This window comes from Periophthalmus magnuspinnatus, chromosome 14 (genome assembly GCF_009829125.3).
Source record: "Periophthalmus magnuspinnatus isolate fPerMag1 chromosome 14, fPerMag1.2.pri, whole genome shotgun sequence".
In the NCBI taxonomy this organism is placed as follows: domain Eukaryota; kingdom Metazoa; phylum Chordata; class Actinopteri; order Gobiiformes; family Gobiidae; genus Periophthalmus; species Periophthalmus magnuspinnatus.
Genome location: NC_047139.1, coordinates 26855694 through 26877186, shown reverse-complemented (window position 1 = coordinate 26877186; position 21493 = coordinate 26855694). Strand labels below are relative to the sequence as shown.

General features: G+C 39.6%; 2 protein-coding genes across 2 annotated transcripts; both read left to right on the top strand.

Moving 5' to 3' along the window:
* Positions 1 to 613: 613 nt before the first annotated feature.
* On the top strand, positions 614 to 8180 carry glra4b (glycine receptor, alpha 4b). The gene is made up of 10 exons (XM_055226467.1): positions 614 to 672; positions 1378 to 1508; positions 2541 to 2608; positions 3638 to 3861; positions 6354 to 6436; positions 6587 to 6724; positions 6787 to 7001; positions 7171 to 7335; positions 7721 to 7810; positions 7906 to 8180. The coding sequence occupies exons 1-10, from the start codon at positions 614 to 616 to the stop codon at positions 8173 to 8175; spliced, it is 1443 nt and encodes a 480-aa protein (XP_055082442.1). The 3' UTR covers positions 8176 to 8180.
* A 1282-nt stretch (positions 8181 to 9462) lies between these two features.
* On the top strand, positions 9463 to 16766 carry nufip2 (nuclear FMR1 interacting protein 2). Its single transcript, XM_033977935.2, has 4 exons — positions 9463 to 9849; positions 11110 to 12717; positions 12841 to 12873; positions 12954 to 16766. The coding sequence occupies exons 1-4, from the start codon at positions 9702 to 9704 to the stop codon at positions 13004 to 13006; spliced, it is 1842 nt and encodes a 613-aa protein (XP_033833826.1). The 5' UTR covers positions 9463 to 9701; the 3' UTR covers positions 13007 to 16766.
* The last annotated feature ends 4727 nt before the right edge of the window (positions 16767 to 21493 follow it).

Below are 21493 nucleotides of genomic sequence, written 5' to 3'. Positions count from 1 at the left end.
CTTTTTCAAAATGGCAATTGGGATTCAAATTAAAATACACTGTAATTGTACACTGTATTTTTGTATATATATGTATATATACAAAAAGCTTGACTTTATTGATCACTGCTCAAAATATGTGAATGAAATATTATGTTATTGTTTCTGAAAAGGAAGTGTTAATTGCACATATTGCATAAGATAAATAAGTGACCATTCTTTTACAAAAAAAATAAATAACATTATAATAATATATGTATTTATTAAAATGTGCTCCATGTTTCTGATGGGAGAGATGTAGATGTAGAGATGGACCACATTCTGAATTAACGATGCTGTCTCTTTAAATATTCTTCCAGTAATTTGTCAAGCATGCATATGACTGAAAGGGATCGAGCAGTAGTCAACCACACAAACACAACCCACAGGAAAGATTTTTTTTTTAAATAATACAGAAGCAGCAGCAGCAGCAGCAGCAGCAGAGCGGTGTCACTGGGAGCAGAGCGGCTGCCTGTGGTGCACCTGCCCCAGTGAAGAGGAGGAGGCGGGACGACAGACCAGGGGAGCATCAAACTTCTCTGCAGTTTTCCACTTCTGTTCTCTTCGCTTTACGTGTGTTTTTGACTCTTTAAGAATGCTTTTAGACAACATTTATATCATCTGGGCTTCATCTGTCTTTATTCTTCAACAAAGGTAAGAACTGCCATTCTAGTTTATTTTCATAAGGAATCAAGGGAATTGTGTGAGACTATTTCCACTATTTTCCACAATGTATTTTTTCCTTCTTGATGCAATTAATGAACTACAGGGAGACACTATTCTTGATTTGACATTGCTTATGAATGTGAATAACATAATTGTCAGCAATTTTATGTTTTTATAAGTATTAGACTAAGATAAATGTGTCATTATTTGCATTTCATGTTTTTATTACATTTTTTGTTGATATTAAAAGATACAAAAAAAAATTCAAAAATATTTGTCATATTTCATCATGCCAAAGACAATGATCAAATTGTTTAAAAAGAATCATTCAGTCTTTGTAATGACTTTATTCATTAAGCCTAACTCTAACTCCTTAATGAAAGAGTTACTAAGCCTGAATTATTACTAAAATACTATTTCTCCATTATGAATTAAGTATTTGTTCATGCTTTATTAGGACTAATTAAGATGTAATTATAAAATGGTACCAACAAACTTATAGAAAATGATCAGTGAACTGGTTAGTCATTTTCTGGGCTTTGACTCAAAAAGTGCATTATCATTAGTTAGTATTTTGTCCTCCATCCATAATATTTACCTTAATGTAGATATACTGTAGATTGTCATCTATGAAATAAAGCACACACCTTTATCGTTACGCAGCGCCCTGCTGTGTGTCTTACACTGTGGCAGGTTAGTGTCTTGTAAAGAGGTGAAGTTCCCCAGCGGTAAAGCGCCCAGACCCCCCTCTCCCTCAGACTTTCTGGACAAACTGATGGGCCGTACATCTGGGTATGATGCTCGCATCCGCCCCAACTTTAAAGGTACTCTCTCCTGCAGAGATATTCGCACAAGTATTTACACAGTGTAAATCATTTGCAGATGGTGCCCTAGTGTGACAGGCCGGGGGGCAGAGGCATTTTCACACATGGCATCCTCCTGCTTTCTTTTTATGTCATTACTGCTCTTACTGACCCACACCCTTAGGTTAATACATTTTCACATGGGCTTCTTTCACAAGTGTTTTTTGTCAAACTAGCCCTCACTAGTTACCCCACAGGACTGTTGGTGCCCTATCTCCATCTCATAGTGAGTGAAGCCATATTCTTTCTGACACACTTCCCCCTCACTCTGGGGGGTCGCATTTTATCCATTTTTCATACTTGTTCCACATCCCTGTCAAGTGCACACTGGGTAAATCCCTGGCTGATTATCTATAAATACTCTAATGTAACTAAAGGAGAATCAATAAATTATTGCCTCCCACTGAAATATTTAAGGTTACGATAGTTGACAGCTGGACCGTGCTAATGGGAATGACAAAGCAATGTTAGACTGCAATGTCTGCAAAAACACCACAATGCAACTTAGAGTGCAAGTATGCTACCGTAGTAAGTGTTGCTTAGTCATATTTCTAGTTCTATTTTCCCTTCAAATGTTCCTTTTGACTTGTCAGGTGCACTTATTTCATCTAAACGCATCCATGCTTGGCTCTAGCTCAAATAACAATTGTTGTTGAAGTGTAATATATTGCTATAAACAATGATGTTGTAACTTAAACCCTAAAGCATGATAATGTGAGCTGCAGCAGAATTAAACACTTAAGTAGTTAGACTCTTATAATGAGCCAGAGAAGTTACTTATTTGACTGTCAACAGTTCAAATAATAATAAATTATAATACTAGAAAGAAAATAACAGAAATTTCTCCATTAGTGTAAAAAAAGTACATAATAAATATTGAGCCTAAAAATATTGTCCATCTATCAGGTATTGAACAATATTATCATGACAGTGCTAGGTCTAAAACGTGTGACTATCTTACATCATTTTTAATTGCATATGCTGTTTTCTCAGGACCGCCTGTTAATGTCACCTGTAACATCTTCATAAACAGCTTTGGATCCATCACAGAAACTACCATGGTAAGAATAGAGTAGGTGCATTGTACAATTCACTTCTGCTAAAGGACTAGAGCAGGGGTACCCCAAACCTCTCAATATTTTTAAATGTTTTGTTCAATATATCTTGTAAAAGTTATATTTCTTAATAAGTTGTCTTTAATTATTGTGCTTTTTAGGGGGATAGCCTGATATGGACTCTCTTTCATCTCTTGACTGTCTTTTCAGCATAAAATGTCATCAAGATAGATAATTTCAAATCTCAGCAGCCCCTCACGGGCCAAGTGAGACCTCCTGGAGGGCCAAGTTAGGCCCGGGGGCCCCACTGTGGGGATCCCTGGACTAGAGTGTAATTGTAAAGTCTGATTTTAATTCATCCAAAAGTTGTGTACTCTTCATAATTCATCTCATCTATCTACAGAAAAGTCTGCCTGACAGTCCTCTCTATGTATTTATATGTCAAGGCCATTTGGAGCAACTTAGCTGATGTGTGTCCTCACAGTATGAGCAATGTTACAACTGTAAACACAGCCTTGTACATTGGATAATGTCACATATCATTTTTGTTGTTCTCGTTTAAATATAAATGGATAGTGTGTTACTTATTGATGAGGTCCAGTGAAAATGTGTCTGGACAATCTATTTTGGGAGCATGTCTTTTAAAGAAATACCTGAAAGGGGCAGACAGCTTAAAGTTTAATTTAGGGGAGTCTTAAGTGGAGTTTGCTGTTACATAGTTAATAGATGCTTTTACCCATTGTAGCTTTGTTCACTCATTTAATGTTTTCTTGAAATGCTATTATTTAATTTAGCAGTTTTTATATTATGTAAATCTGTTTTTATGTATTCATTTACATACCTGCTGTCTGAATATACTTATATCTAATTTTATAAAATCCATCTGAGCAGTGATTCAGTATATGAAATGTACTTAAATAAATATATAAGGTATGGGACATTATTGTCCAATTATAGAAGCCTAATTGTTATTATAATTTTTTAAAATATAATTATTTAGTTTTTCTCTTTCTTTTTTAAACTGTTGTTTTCCAGGATTACCGACTTAATGTATTTTTACGGCAACAGTGGAATGACCCTCGACTGGCTTACAAGGAATACCCAGACGACTCACTGGACTTGGACCCTTCTATGCTAGACTCCATCTGGAAACCAGACCTGTTCTTTGCCAATGAGAAGGGGGCAAACTTCCACGAGGTTACCACTGACAACAAACTGCTGCGGATCTTTCAGAATGGGAACGTCCTCTACAGCATCAGGTATTGAAACCAAGTCTGAAAATAAAGTGCATAGGCAGGTGTTGCATTTAGAGAGGGACCTGATGGACATGGACTTATCTGATACGACAATGGCCTTAACCACGGGGCACCAGAGCTCACTGAAGAGTCACATGAGTAAGATAAGCATCTGAATCATACACCCTGACCTTCATAGTCACGATATCTTGACCTAGTTAAACATCACAACCACACAAAACTGTACAAACAGGATGTGTTCAATGGATTGGAAACTAGTACTAACCCCTGACACAAGGTCGTCGTTGAAAATGAGAATTGGTTCTCAACCACCCTACCTGGTAAAATAAAGGTTAAATAAATAAATATATAAATGAAAGATGAACCAATAAATACTCTTTTGAAATATGAATTGATCAATAGGCAAGGCAAGTTTATTTGTATAGCACAATTCGTACACAAATCACACAAATCAAAACATAAATAATCACAAATAGTCATCATAACATTACCATTAAAACAGAAGAGTGCAGAATAAAAACCTTTCAGTCGTATGCGCAGCTGAACAGAACCGTTTTGAGCCTGGATTTAAACATTGTCACAGTAGAGGCCTGTCTCACATCTTCAGGAAGACTGTTCCAGGTTTTAGCTGCATAAAACTTAAACGCTGATTCCCCATGTTTAGTCCTGACTCTGGGCACCAGCAGGAGGTCAGTCCCTGAAGTCCTCAGAGTGTGAGATGGTTCATATGGCACTAACATGTGGGAGATATACTTTGGACCTAGGCCATGGAGAGACTTATACACAAGCAGAGCTGCTTTAAAGTCTAGTCTTTGAGCTACAGGAGCCATTGCAGAGACCTGAGCACAGGACGCATGTGTGAAGTACTTCCTGGTTCTAGTCGAGCAGCAATACTAACAGTAGTGTCTCAGTGGTTAGAGCAGTCGTCCACCAGCCTGAAGGTGCATACTGCATACACTCAGACCAGGGCATACTGTCATTGTGTCCTTGGGCAAGACACTTCACCTGCCTTGCCTCCAGTGTCCATGTTCACTGGTGTATGAATGGGAGTGTGTGAGTGAATGTGGGACAGTGGATGGAAATTAGCCCATGGCTACAATCAAGCATGTTTATGTGCACATGCCTCATGTATGTTCAACAACATGTTCTGTCCCAATCAAATAAACTAATAATATTAATAATAAATCTTGCCACAAAGCATAAGCTTTGAGTTGGTTCAGATAAATTCAGTAAATAAATTGGTAACAGGTGTTGTAGTACTTAATGTAATGTGTATATTGAAATTGTGTTGCTTATTTTTATTTCTGAATATTAGTTTATTAAAAAGCGTAAGAAACCTTTACACCTTTATTACATTTTAGAAATGTGTAATGTCTATGACCAGACCACTGACAGCCACATAAACCACAGTGATGTATATGGCCAGGCATGTGGTCTTGTCGAGTACATAAGTAGCAAGACATGATTACAAATGCTTTACTAAAGCTTTTGCATATTATATGGCTTCAGTTCAATAAATTTAAATGTACTAAACACTGTTGACAAGATGTAAATATTCTGTGTGGTGCCCACGGTCAGTTATTATCTGCTAATTTCAAATCAGAAATCACATTATAGTTTGACAAACAGGAACTTATTTTGTTTACATGCCTTGACCCCATCTTAGTTTATTTTAAATGAGTTCACTTACAGTTATTCAGTGTTTCTAATGAGCAAAAAGTTGAATAATATCTGCGGGGTAATGCGAAATCAGGTCAGTAGTGTGGTGCCAAGGCAAGGATTTACTGTAGCGTAATGGGGAGGAGTTATAATTAGAATTGTTTAAAGCAATATTTCCGTTTCAGTTTAACAAATAGACTGCGATTCTGATGCTCAATGAACGCAGTGACCTCTAACCTCAGGGCATAATCCACAGTGTGGCTATGTGGCCACTAAAACAAGGTCATATGGATGCGTAAAAGTTTACTGCCTCTCACTAATCAGCCGTGATGCTTCAATGTCCGTACCAGAATAAAGGCAAATGTAGCATAATCAGTGATACTCCTTATGACTCAGCAGAGAAAGTGTGTCAGCTGTGAAACTACATGTCTTGTTTTACTTAGAAAGATGAAGGGACTTTTATAGACCTTTATGTTGCTGTGTTTCTGGGCCGTTTCTTCTTGACAGGTGACATATTGTCTGTCATCACTTGTTTTCTTTGTGTGGCTGTTCAAAAGTATTACAGAAAAAAATGCGGGACAGGTGCGGCAAAGGTTGTATCTGGTTGACATGACCTTAAATGTTGGCCCAGAGTGCTAAAAGATTTGAGTGACATTACGTGTGATAGCTTGCCTCCTTAGGGTTTAGAGGTCCGGGATACTCTACCTGGACGCCCAGCACTGGGAGAAGAAAGCATGAGAAATGTCAGCTTCCATTTTACACTTGACTGCTGCAGCTTCTCTCCAGCCATCTGCCACAAGACAATCACCTGTTTGTCTTTGTGTTTGTGTTTCTAGATTAACTCTTATCCTCTCCTGTCCCATGGATCTCAAGAACTTCCCCATGGACAGCCAGACCTGCACAATGCAACTTGAAAGCTGTAAGCATGCATAAACATTAAGGTCACAGACTAACAAAGTGAAAACAAAAAAAAGAAAAGAAACATGGCTTTACATCAGCTTTAATAATAAATAATAAACCGGTGTGATTTTGCTGTGTGACTAATCCTACCGAAATATCCTTTTTCCAGTTGGCTACACAATGAATGACTTAATCTTTGAATGGCTGGATGTTGGGGCCGTGCAGGTCGCAGATGAACTGCAGTTGCCACAGTTTGTGCTAAAGGAGGAAAAGGGCCTAGGTTACTGCACCAAACACTATAACACAGGTACTAAAAATAAGGCTAGAATTCCTTTGTACAATATAATAAAACACTGCAATTGCATCTAGGTAAGTTTACCTGCATAGAGGTGAAGTTTCACCTGGAGCGGCAGATGGGCTACTATCTGATCCAGATGTACATCCCGAGCCTGCTGACGGTGATCCTGTCCTGGGTCTCGTTCTGGATCAACATGGATGCAGCTCCAGCCCGAGTTGGACTGGGCATCACCACAGTGCTCACTATGACCACTCAGAGCTCAGGCTCCAGAGCGTCACTGCCAAAGGTCACCCACTGTTTTGTCTGCACTTTACACAAGGAGGTGTTTCTCTCACTCACGTAACTTAGCTATATAAATAAGGCATTTTCTTTTTTTATCCATTTCACCATTTTTTACAAAAGATCAAATCTATTACTGCCATTTATAATGTACTGTGTTTCCTGTTGTCACTCAGGTGTCTTATGTGAAAGCCATAGACATCTGGATGGCAGTATGTCTACTGTTTGTGTTTGCTGCACTGCTGGAATATGCTGCTGTCAACTTTGTTTCGCGGCAACATAAGGAGTTCTTCAGACTGAGGAAGAAGCTGAAGGAGCAGCAGCGCCAGAGATCTGTGAGTGCGACCCACCCACTCTGCCCCTGAGGCAGCTGTCATCGGCTGTTTCCTGCACCCGGCCCTGCCTAAGCTGCACTATCTCTGCTGCATGCTGTGTATAACTGACAAGCATGCTCTGAAGTGACCTGTAATTAATTCAAATACCACCTTGTTCCTCACTTGGATGAGTTTTCTGTCTTGAGGCTTTTTGCACAGTTTTAATATTTATATCATAAGTAAAAAAATATATGTAAAATCTATTTACTAATTTTTCTTTTTCTTATTTACTTATTCCTCATATTAATAAGGATTTCTGTATCTGTTATATTCCATTTGTTGTGAAGATTGTAAGTTTGCTATGCTGAGTTTGTTGAGGGTTATCAAAATGCTGTTATTTTATCCTTTGCAGGGAAGTGACAGTAAGGCAAAAGGAAACAACCTATCAGGCAACAATACTCCCCATGGAAACCCTTCTCAGCAGTGCAGCGCCTGTGCCCGGGTACGTTGTACTGTGAGGTCACTAGGTCACACTAATCACTCCATAGAAAGTTACAGAACTGTAAATAAAAACTGCTTGTGTTTTATTTCATTTAGGAAGAGGAACTGACACAGCAAGGTTTACTCTACCAAAGCTACAGACTTGCTCTGTCAACAGGTCCAGCTGAAATGGATGCAACACCTGTCTTTGCCGATTTACCTCCTGGATTAGGTTTCTATGACATCCGCAGACGCTTTGTGGAACGAGCTAAAAGGATTGATACCATCTCCCGAGCACTTTTCCCCATGAGCTTTCTAATGTTTAATGTTCTTTACTGGCTGACCTACAAAGTCTTACGGCATGAAGACATTCAAAACCTTTTGTGAGACTTGGAAGACAATGAGTACCTCTAGTTCTGCAATAAAAGATTTACTTAAGACTCTGTGGGCACCATGCTGCATACAATCTGTACATGGTGGCCACATGTCCAGAGCCAAGGGAATTACAAGACATGAAGAAGTCCATCGCTTCATTTAAATTTTTTATACTTTCCAGGAAATGCACTTTCTGAAAGCACGGAACCTCTTTACATTATGCCAGTTTTTCTCAGTCATCTCGATAAGTTAAAAGGCCAAGGCTATATATAGGGATTTTAATATGCATATCAACATATTCCATGGGTGGATCACTATTAATGTATGGTATTGCTGATATTTCAACAGCTTTCAATCTTCAAATCAAAAGGCTACAGTATGACTAACATGAATTGGTCACTTGTGCAGGGTTTTGTTGTGGTTATTATCAGTAATTTGAAAAATAAATAGGCCTGTTTTTATTGTAATGTATTTCACATATACTGAGGTCAAACTGTCATATTTTTAACGATAGATTGCATGTAAAGATTTATCTTTTACAAATTCTCTACTCTTACTTGACAAAGCCCAACTATAAAAGACTTGAACTTGATTTTGGTTATCGAGTTTATTATCTTTGCCAGGTCTACAGCATGGACCAAGGCGACGTGAAACTGAGATTTGGAAACTAATGTTCTAACTAAACTAATGTAACCAAACTTAAATCAAAATGCTTCCCGTCACGCACCACAAGAGGGAGCTGTAAGCCTTCTGCAGGACTCACTATCAGGGGTAATGGGTAAAGTGGAGTTTATTCATGGATGGATTTCCTTTAAAGTTCTAAATGACACTGAAAAACTACACAGCAGCCCAATAGTATATCATAACAAATACACTCAACGTCTATGGTTTAGTACAGGCTTATGCTTCACTAACATGTTGTGATGGTGAATGAAATGATCTATATTTTTCTTATCTAAATGAAATGACAAATGCAATAGGTGCAACTCAGTTTACTTTGTTATTAATTACTGCATTATTACTATCAGAAAATCTCAGAAGCATTTGGTCATAGTAAATGGTGAGTGCTTTATATACTTATTTGTTGACAGGTGAGTGCAGTATATCCTTTGGACAAGTTCTCTGAGAATGTTGACTTTCCATTTTAGGAGCGGGGAAAGTATGCCTGTCTGAACCAAAGCCTATCCACACAGCCTGGAGACGTGGCAGAGCCTCTGGTCATATGATTAGGGAACCCCACCCCAGTGTTGCCCACCCCTCAAAGATTTATTTTATACCATCCTGCCATCTAATGACAGTGTAGAAGATAGCACTAACTAAAATAAGTGCAGATTTCTCTATGTCCCGCGATGTAAAAATAGAGCACGTGAATTCAGAGGCAATGACCACCCAAAATAGTGCCATTTTTAGCCATTGAGTGCTGACGTTTACAGTGGCTTCAAATAGCTTCCGTTTTGCACTGGTTGTGATTGGACTGTGCTGTACTTACCAGGGAGCTAGCACACTCTGGCTGATCAAGTCCGACAATCTACACTTCAATGGAGGAACAGCCCAGAGATCGGGCACAAGACAAACTATACCCCCAACACGGCGTGGACAGACAGTCAATTCAACACACAGCTGCTTTAAAACATGATCAGAGCCACATCCAGCGCCAGCATCAGGAAACGCACACGAAGAAAACAGGTTGGGCCATCCGGAGAAGTTAGCTAACGCGGGCTAGCCTTACTCAGCTAATGTCAATGAGCTTAGTAGCTATTGCTAACTAGCGTAGACTCCAGCATGAGCCCGGGCTAGCTGTAAACTACACTTACCCTCCTTCTTTAGCTGCAGATGAGTAGTATATACCTCCATACGTGTTTAACGCGCACTGTCAAAGCAGATTGGGCGAGGTGCTGGGATAGCTAGCTGACATTGCGTGACAGTAGTTGTTGTAGTGCTTTGACATATCGGGGATTGACCTTGTGTGCGCCGGTTTCGCCACCCATTTTCAGTAGTAAATGTAAGGGAAATGTACCCAAGTGTACCTCTAGATCTCGTATATGTCTGGACGGAGCTGCACAGAACTGCTTATGGACAGGTCTTGTAGAATGGCTGTGATTCAGTGTGATTCATTTGGGCATGCCTGTGTTCACGAAAACGAGCCGGCTCCACTGGAATGTTCTGAGCTGCTGCCGTTTCCTGTCGGCCATGTTACAACATCACTCAAAGCTAATGCTAACCAGGCTAGTTTGGATTATAAGGCAGAATCATGCACAAATGACATTGATGTGTTTATTTCTTTTTACGTGTGTAAAGTCACATTGAGGTGAATTGTCATGCCTAGATTTGTACTGTGTGAGCTAAAGTATTAGAGCGAAGTGGACATTAGCGCAGGCTAAAGCTAGCTCTGACAGGCCTGTTGCATGTTCAGTTGAAGCCACGCAGCAGGTTGACAGTGATTATACCAAAAATCACAATCCTCTACATTTGCACAACTTGTCGTTCATAATAAATAACCTGAACCGTAAACAACCTAGACATGCGCTTTGACCACAGACCAGGGTGCTGCTGATATGGAGTGTACCACGTTCAGAGTCTGCTATGTATGCATTATGCATACATCCATGTATGGCCTATATCTGTTTTTCTATTGGATTCTGATTTTTTTTTTTAGTGCTAAATGATCACTTCAGGGTTGGAGCTCCTTATGCATTTTTTTGGTAAAGCTAATTATTTGGTTTAACTTGATAATCCACAAATTGGCTATGTAGTATAAGGCAATATAATATGTCCAATTGCAGAAATCAGCATGAGAATGGGAATTTATATTGGAGTAGTAATGTACAGTTTTAGCCAGGTATTTGTTTTGAAAACAAAACATTTGTTACAGCAGACAAAAGAATGTATGTCAAGATAGATTCTTAAGAAATGTGTATTTTGACTAAAATGCTTTTTGTGTTTTAGGTTATTCAAAATTAAACAGCAACGAGGAAAAAGAGAAGAATTTTAACTCATCTGATATTGTTGGCATGTCACATCCCACCAACGGCAATGGTAGCAGACTTGCGAGTACTGTAACTGTGAAGCAGAAATCATCACAGAGGCTGTATATGACTGTCCCCAAAACAAGCAGCAAATCTTTGGATCACAAGAGAAATATGGACCTTAAAAATGACAAGGCCTTGGAATTAAATCATCATGATGACCAATCTGTGGATAAAAAGGACACCGTGTTACTTCAAAATGGCATTGTAAATTGTGGCATTCTTACAAATGGCTTTTCTAGCAAGGACAATGATGGAAGCGGCTCTGATGGTGGATATACAACTCCCAAAAAGCGGAAGGCCAGATGTAACAATGTCAAGAGCACTGACAATGTGACGCGTGAAAAGGACATGCAACAAGCCAATAGCATGCAGGAGCCCGGGGCTTTCAATCTGGACTCAAATGAGAAGTTGGTTGCTTCTCGACTGGAGACAGTCAAAGCTCCTGCCGCTGCTCGGAGGGCTGTTTCCTCGGACGCTTTAGTGGGAGAATCGCAGAGGAAAAACATTGATAGTAAATCAGTTGGCACCTTTAGTAAAAAGACTGAGGAAAGGCATAAAGCCAAACTGTCCTCCCCTTCAAAAGAGGACTCTTGGACTTTGTTTAAGCCCCCTCCAGTATTTCCTGTGGACAATAGTAGTGCTAAAATTGTTCCTAAGATCAGTTATGCAAGTAAAGTAAAAGAAAACCTCAACAAAGTAGCTCAGTCTGCAGGAGAGGGACTGCCTCCTCCTGTTCGACTGTCCCAGGTCCCCATGTCTGCTATGAAAACTATCACCTCAGCTAGCTTTACTAATGGTCCTGTTTCTGGGAATAGTTGTCCTTCTGTGGGCACCTTCTTTACTCCTGCTGCTAGTAGTATTCCACCAGCCCCATCTGTCCCAGGTGGCGAGAATGTAGCATCTTCTCTGGAAAGTAATTGTAGCTCTACAAGTAGTCCTATAGATGGAGAAGCGTATGATATTAGAAAATGTACTCTTTTAATTTACCCTTTAAATATGCAACCTGTGCTCCCTAGTGCTCGCCACCTTGATCCGCCAGCTGCTCAGACAAATCAGAAAGCCTTAGGAGACATCTTCCAGAATCAGTGGGGGCTCTCCTTTATCAATGAGCCCAATTTGGGTCCTGACGGAGCAAGTGGACAGGTGCCTGCAGAGGAAGACTCCTCTGCGTCTGCAGCTCAAAGCCAGTGCCAGCCCTGCTTTGAGAACACGTCCTTGCTCTCTGATCCAGCCATGTTGGCCCAGGACTCCGAGAGAAGGACTCGCACTTCTTCCTCTCCTGTCTGTGTCTCTAATGAAGAGGGAAAACTCCAACAGGGTGGTCAGGACAAGACAAAAGAGGAGGGCAAGACTGCCTGCTCTGCTGTGGGCCTGGGGAAAGATACCGGTGCTAAATGTGCCCAGGGCCCTGTGACCACTGTGCTGTTTGGCTCTGTCAAAGAGTCGGCTCACTTTAAAGACAATGGCAGGAGGTGTAGCTGGGGCTCCTTTGACATAAAAGCTGCTGTCATGTATCACACTAAAGGTACATACAAACATACTTCCATAATATTTTAAGTAATGTATTTTATTTAATGTATCTTATGAACTTAATGCACAGAGAAATTTGTATTAACACTGTGTTGTTTTTGTTTGTTCTTTTCAACAGAAATGGAAATTATTTTAAACTTGCAAAAACAAGGTAAGAAGATTTACAGTGTGCAGTCTAAAGTCTTAAGTGTTTGTGTTTCTTTCATCCACATGTATCTTATTGTGTTTCAGATCCAAAAAGAGTAGTGGTTTATAGTGGGTCCAAGGATGGACCTGGCCAGTGAGGAAGACCTTCTGCAGTCCAACGTCTTGGGAAATCCTGTTGGATAATTAAAGTAACAACTGTGAAACTATTGATAGTTTAGCATGAAAGATTTCCTTTGGACTCATGAGTGGAGCGACAGACTTCTAAAGAATTGACTTTCAAACACACATGTTTGGAGGACTGTGCTAAAGCAGTCGACCTATGCCTCTTGATGAGCGGACACGTGCGACTTGGGGCTGTGAGGGCTGTTTGTGGCTCTGTTAGGATCACATCCGACTGCCTCCCAAGCCTTTATCTTGTTCAATTACAGCAGTCAGTGTGATTATAATGGGATGCCTCAGCTATTCTTTCTCAGCGCATTCTTATGAGTTCAATGTGATATGTTAGACGTCATATGTGCACGACTGAGTGCAAGCTTGAAAACATGAACACACTTTAGAAAACAATGCCTTGAAGTGGTGGCATTATCATCATCTTCCTGTTCAAACTGTAAGCCCAGGGGCGCTCACGATTAAGACACCCTTCAGGAAGAAGAGCCTTGTCTTAAACATTTAGAGGGAAAACATAACGTTTCTTTTCTATCCTTTTGTTCTTACAAATGTCTGCTGCACTGCAGTATGCCCAACAGTATACAAACAGCTGCGAGACTGGAAGGAAAGCAATGGCCCTCCCCTTTAATTTAAAACAATATTTTAACAGCAATCTTTGTGATTTTTAAGCTTTCACACATTTCATGCTTCTTATAGTGTTTGATGAATTTGCTTTTACCTAAAAGTTATAGAACAAATTCACTTAAGAGACATGTTTGGTCTTCTGCACTGTCTTTTTGCAGTATGACCACAGGTTTTTATGTCAGTGGTAAGAAATTGGCTTTTTGCAGGTTTTTTTTCTCTGATTGGGACTTTATTTTATGATTTCTGGCTTTTTTGTTGTTGCATGTGTACTTGTGGAAATAAATCGAGCTTCATTACCACATTAAGATAGCAGTAACAAAAAATATTGCAATACTATTGAAGAGCCCTGACGAGCCACTTTGACAAAAAGTATTGATATGTGGAGGTCCGTTATATCTTCTACTGTGGAAAACCTTATAGTTTGCAAATCTGTGTGCAATAACATTGTAATCTGCCTACATAACATGTGATCCCTACTTGCAACTTAGCTGAGATGCTGGTATCCCTCCAGTTCTAAACTGTTCACAGGCTTCATCTAAAAATGATTGCTCTGTGGCTTTTTTGCTTCATTCTCTAATCCTAGGTGGTCTTTATGTTTGTAACAAAGGGATTGTCTGAGTTCAATTCCTACAACAGATTTGATTTGTGTGGATTAATAGCACTTTATGTAAACAAATTGCATTTGTCTTTTAATTACTAGAGTTCTATACTCACTCACTCTATACTCCTTGAAAGAATGGCTTTGGGCTGTTATTTTTCCGAAAAGATAAAATACAGAATTATTATGTAACTCAGGTAGTGTTGATAAGCCATGACTATGTTGAATATTTTCTTGTGTAGTGGCCCATCTATGGATAATAATCACAATCTGGAAATGGCTCGATTGAGCTTTATTTAAGACGCCAAATAATTTAAATAGTATTTTCTGTCATTTCCCCTTTTTAAAAGCACATAGTTTGAACAGTTTTTATGATTTTAGTTTGTTTCACTCTGAGCCGTGGAGCTGTATTTTACAGCTGCACCATTCTGTTCAAACTTTGTTTATCAACAGAGCAATGTTATTTTGTTCATTTGGACCCTAATGCAAAGTATAACCAGATATTGATTAGCATCTTTTCTCTGCAGTTATGTAGACTGCTTCCCCAAATGCTAATAATTCTCAAACACGTACCATTGAAACACATTCGGGGCAAACGCCATGTTGTGCTGACGGTGTTGTGACAGGGCAGGGAAGCATCTGTAGGCTGTATAACAGGGTGAAACAGACTTATGTGATGTTACTGTAGTCTTACAATGAATACTTTTGTTTTTACATGTTTATACAATGAGATAGTCTTGGGAAGGGAAATCAGAGAATCGCCCACACTCCCCAACCTGGAGACTCCTCTTTGTTAGCACTTATTAAAAGATCAGAAATATGCATTTATGAAGATACAACTGTTAAGTGTTGTAGCCTGCAAACCAAAAAGGCAAGTTGTTTTGAATCAGTGAGGGATTTAACGTGTGTGTTGAGTTTGTAGGCGTATGCATCAGAATAAGACTGAATTGTTCGTGGTCCCTACCCCTCCCTTACCTTTTCTTCAGGATGTGCAATCACCTCCATGATGCTGGGGCAGGCTGCGCTGGAAATGGCAAATGTATTTGGCCAAAGGAAAACATCTGCTGCTCAGAGTCTAAAACATTTTATTGAATAAGTTTGGTCTGAAATAAGGGGCCATTTTCAACACAGCTGAGGTCGCAAGTTTGTTGTTTGAGGGGGCGCGTAGCAAGTGCTTCCTCTTATATGCAAGTCTCTGGTATACTTAAGCTCATTGCCCTCTTTTGTTGTTGTTACATGTCCAGGTGCCTGTGTGAAAACTTATGATAAATTAACAGCAATTTTGATTGTTTAAAAATCTGCTTCCTGCGTATATCCGTGCCATTCTGTAATGTTTATGTTCTTTTTTTGATAACTCGGTTTGCTCTCTTGCGTTGAAAATTGAAAAAAAAACTTGAGAGCATTGAGAGTTCTTTTTCTTTTCTTTTTGTGTTGATTTTAAAATGTTCACTGCTTGTATTGGGAAATGTTTGACCTAAAGCCAAAATCAGTGGTGATGGACTTTGTGCAAGTCCTATTTGATATGTCTAAAGTAGCACATAAAATCATACATTTGAGCAGATTTAACAGTTTAGTATTTAACCATATGTTTATAATACTATGTTTATTTTGAGTTTTAACCTAATTTGTCCATAGATGCACAAGTAGGATGAAACTAAAAGGAAGACGTCACACTTGAGTTTTTGATGATTTTAATTATTTGACTCTTATAGGCTTATTTTTGCTTCACCAGTTAGTTTTTGCCAGCTGAGAAATCACTACATCACATTTCTGTTGTTGAGGACATTTGAAATCCATTGTGTTTGTTTTATTTATCTGCCATGTTGTTAAAAAAGATGTCTGAACGCACAGATGATCATATTTCACCAAAGGAACACCTAAACATTTCTGCTCTCATAAAAAAAAAAAAACCTGGGTCAAAACATCGACTTTAAACGAGTTTTATTTTGGTTTTGTCTGAGCACAAGTCACTACTGCAGCAGCCGAATGTCCACTAAAACAACCGTTATCATTTATCTAATAGGGAAATGCTGGACTTTGGTGTTTGTGCATCTTAAAACTGTTCCTTTAAAAAAAAAAAATTGCCCTGGAAACTTGTGCAGATTTTATAATATAGTTGAGGATAAGGACATTTAAGAAGGTTTACAGCGGACAAGGGCAACTTCACTACTAACAGTCATTTTAAAGAGTGTCGCCATTTTTGTTTTCTGTTGTCATCTCACTGACAGTCTCGTCTGACTGTCCTCCTGCCTCACAAAGGCCTAAAATAGTGTTTGATTCTCAGATGTCTTACAGGTTGACATTTATGTTAAGTCAGGAGTCTTGATTATGATATTTAAATTTTTGTTTTGAGTTTTAACAGATTTGTCACAATGTCCTGGTTTTGATTTGTCTAAAGCATGGTAATAATAACCCTCAAATCCAAACAGTGTAATAGATTCAATAAAAGAAAAACCTCCAGTGTTCACAGTTTTAGTTTCCATTAAAATGTCAAATTTTCATGAAAATGTGTTTTGTCATTATTCTAATAAACAGTGTTGTTATTATTGGATGTCACAATTCACATTGACTATATGATACAACAGCTGGTCTGAAATGGGCCTCACTCTTCTCTGTCATCAAGAATGTTTATTATTTGGATACAAAAAATACATTTGACAGCCACCCAATTGTTAATTAAATGGTAACAAATGAGTTGCTTAAGGTTCAGGTAAAGCAGCTGCATGTACCTCCACTCAACACTACAATCACAACTGAACCTGGACTGTTAGAGCCTAAACCTGTGGACAGTGGACACAAGTGTGTCTCATTCTCTGTTTATGGACAGGCCTCATGTGAAAGAACCTCCAGAATTCACTCACTGAGCTGCAGAGGCTGCACTAGCACTGATTCATGACTGTCTGCAGGTGCTGGAGTTTAAGCTGTCAGAGAGAGTCGTTTTAGGTTTAAACTAACTGGATTTAGACACTGGAATTGGCAACCCAAATAAACTCAGGTGAGGCTCATTCTGCTCTCTGATTTGATAACCATCTAAAATAAATAAATGGGACATCTTGTCCAATGTTTTTATAATTTAGAATAAATCAGAAGTAGATTTTTTTAATCAGTACAAGTTAGATTTGATTTGAATATGTTTATCTCATATCTGGGGACATATATAGGTCACATTTATTACATTTAAAATAAAAATCATACAAACAATGAATAATGTTAAAAGCTGTTTGATCAATAAGCAGCCTGTGACGGTGTTAGCAGTGCATTTGAGCCAATCTCTTTGAATACAGTATTGTAAAACCCTGTATGACTGATATACAGCATGCTTAGAAAATCCAAAGAGACACACTGTCTCTGATGATGTGGCCTGCTCTAAGTCGACCAGGACACAGTGTCAGTGTGGTCCAGAGTTGCCCTCTTGTGGTTGAATTGCTACAACACAACACTGAAGAACTAAGCACAGACATCATCCACAGTGTGACATCATTTGACATCATTTAACATCCAGAGATGACTAGATTTCAACAAAGCAGTAGAGTTGGGGTTTTTTTGTGGGTTTTTTAAATTTATTTTTATTTTTTTTAATCAATGACAGTAAGGACACATTTTATAGATCAAATAATTTCAACAACATCCTTTTTGCTGCATTCTCACCATTTTGGAGTGATCTTTTACCTGGATGGGCTGAGTGTACTTCTGTTCATACTGGGGGGATTTCTCTATAGTAATAATTTTATTCATTTTTTTGGTCATTCAACAAATTTGCACACACTTTCATTTAATAGTGTATTGTAGGCCTGTAGACATGTTTGTGATGACTGAGTGCAAGTCCAAACAAAGAGAAATGGTGATTTTGGACAATGCATGATCTGAATGAGAAATGTAGGTGTCTTAAAACTTCATTTTTAAAAAGGCTACACTACCATGAAGCTGCATTTTACCAGGCCTACAGGTAAACTCATTAATAGTCTAAAAGTATGAATCCTGGAGTTTTTTCCAGTGCCATGAGCTGTGTATGTGCTGCAGTGAGTGGCAGACTCAGAGGGAGGCACGCCTTCACCTCCTCCATCTTGTCCGCAGATTCCACCAGTGTTTATGTTGTCCTTGATTACGGTGTACTTCATACAGGCCACATGGGGCTGATGGCACCGCTCTCCCCGGACCCTCACAGATTGTCCTGTACTCACAGGTCACTCGCAGGGTTCATCTTTGTATCAACAATTTATCAGCCCTGAAGACAACAGAACAAGATGAACACAGGGTGCTCATGAAAAATATAACTTTAACAACAACAATGAGAAAAGTTGAGATTTCTTTGCTTTCTTTAGGGTGAAACTATTGGACAGAGCATAGTACTAGAGGAAATAGTTTAGTGTAGATGCAAACAGCAAATTTAAATAGACTATAAACAGAAACTGAAATGCAAGAAGAGCTGTAAAGATATGTGATAAATGTGTCATGTTTTTGCAACTTAGAGGTGCAAACTGCAAGTCACACAAATAGAAAACCAAGAGAAGGGCCACATCCAGCAGAAAAACACTCAACTCTAAAAGAACCAGGGAGCTAAGGCCATTCTCCACTCAGAACATATCAGCCGTGAGCAGCTGCTGACTTTTGTGTGAATAGCCAAAAATACCAGTGTGTAATTCTATATTGTTCTGTACTGAATCAGTTTGTATGTGCTTTTTCAGTTTACCCTTCAGCTACCTCCAGGATGTACAATTATTATTATTATTATTATTATTATTATTATTATTATTATTAGTAGTAGTAGTAGTAGTAGTAGTAGTAGTAGTAGTAGTAGTAGTAGTAGTAGTAGTAGTAGTAGTAGTATAAATATTACTAAAATACTTTTTTAGAATTCTACTTGTTCATAATTTAGAGTATGCAGATTGTTTATTGCTTTCATTTTGGTTTCTTTCATTTCAAGATAAAAGCTTCAGAAACAATCTGTAAACTCTTTTCCACTGTGACTGTGACACCATACACACTCTGGACAAACGCTGGTGCCATCTTGTGGTGTAACTGAATGAACAAACAGATAAGAGGCAGCCAGGGAAACACACTGAAGCTCATGCAGAACGAAGCCCGGCATCATCTGACCATATTATGATGAAGCAGTTTGTTTTGACCGTGCTCACACACACTGTTCTTATGCAGCAAACTCCAGTCTGTGATTAAAAGTGTGTTATTGTGGTGCAGTGCAAAGGTGCTCCTTTAATGAGCTCATTCAGGACACTGGTCTGTCCTGTGCCCCGTCCAGAAACAACTGTTGTATTGAGAGTTAGTGATGATAAGCCAAATTATTTTCATGTAATGTGAACAATCAGACTGTGATTTGTCTTAACAAAACATGAAGACTTCATTCATAATGAACAAATTGTTTATTAAGAATGATTCAGGTTTAGGCGCTTACTGCACTTTTCATTTCAGTTGTTTGTTGTTGTAAAGTGTTACTCCTTCACAGGCACCTCCTGAACGAGAGAGCAGCTCCTCTGAACATGTGTGTGTGTGTGCACATGTGTGTGGGGGTGCACACGTGTGGGGGTGTGTGTGCACAGGTGTGTGTGTCTCTGTGTGTGTGTCTCTGTGTGTGTCTCTGTGTGTGTGTCTCTGTGTGTGTGCACGTGTGTGTGTGCGCACATGTGTGTATGCGTGTGGGGGTGTGTGCACGTGTGTGTGTCTGTGTGTGTGCACATGTGTCGGGGTGTGTGTGTCTGTGTGTGTGTGCACATGTGTGTGTGTGTGTCTGCACATGTGTGTGTGTCTCTGTGTGTGTGTGGGGGGGTGCACATGTGTGTGTGTCTCTGTGTGTGTGTGGGGGGTGCACATGTGTGTGTGTGTGTGTGTGTCTCGGGGTGTGTGTGTGTGTGTGTGCACGGGTGTGTGTGTGTGTGTGTGCACGTGTGTGTGTGCCTCTGTGTGTGGGGGTGCACGTGTGTGTGTGTGCCTCTGTGTGTGGGGGTGCACGTGTGTGTGTGTGTCTCTGTGTGTGTGTGTCCTGCTGACACCTTCGTTTTCCTCATCGATAATATTGTCTGTGCTAACTGCTGCACATTGTTTAGTGCTTTGTGTGAAGGAAAGGGACAGAGAAAGAAAAGAGAGGAGGAGCAAAGGAGAGGGGGAGAGAGAAGGCGAAGAAACAGAAGGGATAGACAGAGGCAGAGAAAGAGGAGAGAGAGAGGAGAGGAGAGGAGAAAGACAAAGGAGGGGGCAGAGAGAAAAGAGAGAAAGAAGACACAGAGATGGAGGAAGAGGAGAGGGAGAGAGAGAAAAAGAGAGAGAAAGAAAAGAGAGAGGGGGGAGAGAAAGGAAAGACCCAGAGAGAAGTGAGAGAAATGAAGAGTAGAGGCAGAGAACAAGGAGAGAAAGAAAGAAGAGAGAGATGGGGAGATAAAGGAGAGGGGGGAAGAGATAGAGAAGAGAGAGAAAGGAGACACAGAGGCAGAGAAATAGAAGAGAAAAACAAACAAAGAAAGAAATGAGAGAAAGGGGGGAAGATAGAGAGAAAGTAAAGAGGGGAGAGAGAAAGGAAAGAGAGGGGGAATAGAGAGAAAGAGAGACAGAAAGAAAGGAGAAAGAAGGAGATATTGAGAAAGAAAAGAGGAGAGAAAGAGGAGAGAGAGAAAGGAGAGCAAGAGAGAGAAAGAAAGGAGATGGGGGAAAGAAGAGAGAAAAATACAAAGGGGAGGAAGGAGGAAAGGAAAGAGACAGAGAGAAAAGAGAGAAAGGAGAGACAGAGGCAGAGAATAATAGGAGAGAAAAAGATAGAAAGAAAGAAATGAGAGGCGAAGAGAGAGGGGGGAAGATAGAGAGAAAGTAAGGAGGGGAGAGAGAAAGGAAAGAGAGGGAGAAGAGATAGAAAGGAGAGAAAGAGGAGAAAGATGGAGATATTGAGAAAAGAGAAAGAAGAGAGGAGAGAGAAAGAGGAGAGGGAGAAAGGAGAGCAAGACAGAAAGAAAAGGGAGAGAGGAAGAGGAAAAAGAGAAATAAAAGAGAGAGAGAGAAGGGAGGGGGCAGTGGCGTGATATGGGCCGCTGACTGCTTTTCCATAGCTCAGGAACAATAATGAGATTTTTTTTCCTTCAGAATATCAGTGCCTCCATTCAGCGCACTGATTGTGTTTATGAAATTGTGCATACATCTCTCAATGCTGGAGCAAGGCGAAAGGGAAAGCTATTTTCAAAACATTAGCAAATTGTTTTCTGTGTTATTGTGCAGAGATTGATAAGAGTATGTG

What these genes read in the sequence shown, in the direction of transcription:
- glra4b (XM_055226467.1), top strand. Translation starts at nt 614, where the DNA reads ATGCTTTTAGACAACATTTATATCATCTGGGCTTCATCTGTCTTTATT. An exon ending in CACAATGCAACTTGAAAGCT is followed by an intron (nt 6,437 to 6,586) that starts GTAAGCATGCAT and finishes TCCTTTTTCCAG; the next exon opens with TTGGCTACACAATGAATGAC. An exon ending in CCAGAGCGTCACTGCCAAAG is followed by an intron (nt 7,002 to 7,170) that starts GTCACCCACTGT and finishes GTTGTCACTCAG; the next exon opens with GTGTCTTATGTGAAAGCCAT.
- nufip2 (XM_033977935.2), top strand. Translation starts at nt 9,702, where the DNA reads ATGGAGGAACAGCCCAGAGATCGGGCACAAGACAAACTATACCCCCAA. An exon ending in TGTCATGTATCACACTAAAG is followed by an intron (nt 12,718 to 12,840) that starts GTACATACAAAC and finishes TCTTTTCAACAG; the next exon opens with AAATGGAAATTATTTTAAAC. An exon ending in TTTAAACTTGCAAAAACAAG is followed by an intron (nt 12,874 to 12,953) that starts GTAAGAAGATTT and finishes ATTGTGTTTCAG; the next exon opens with ATCCAAAAAGAGTAGTGGTT.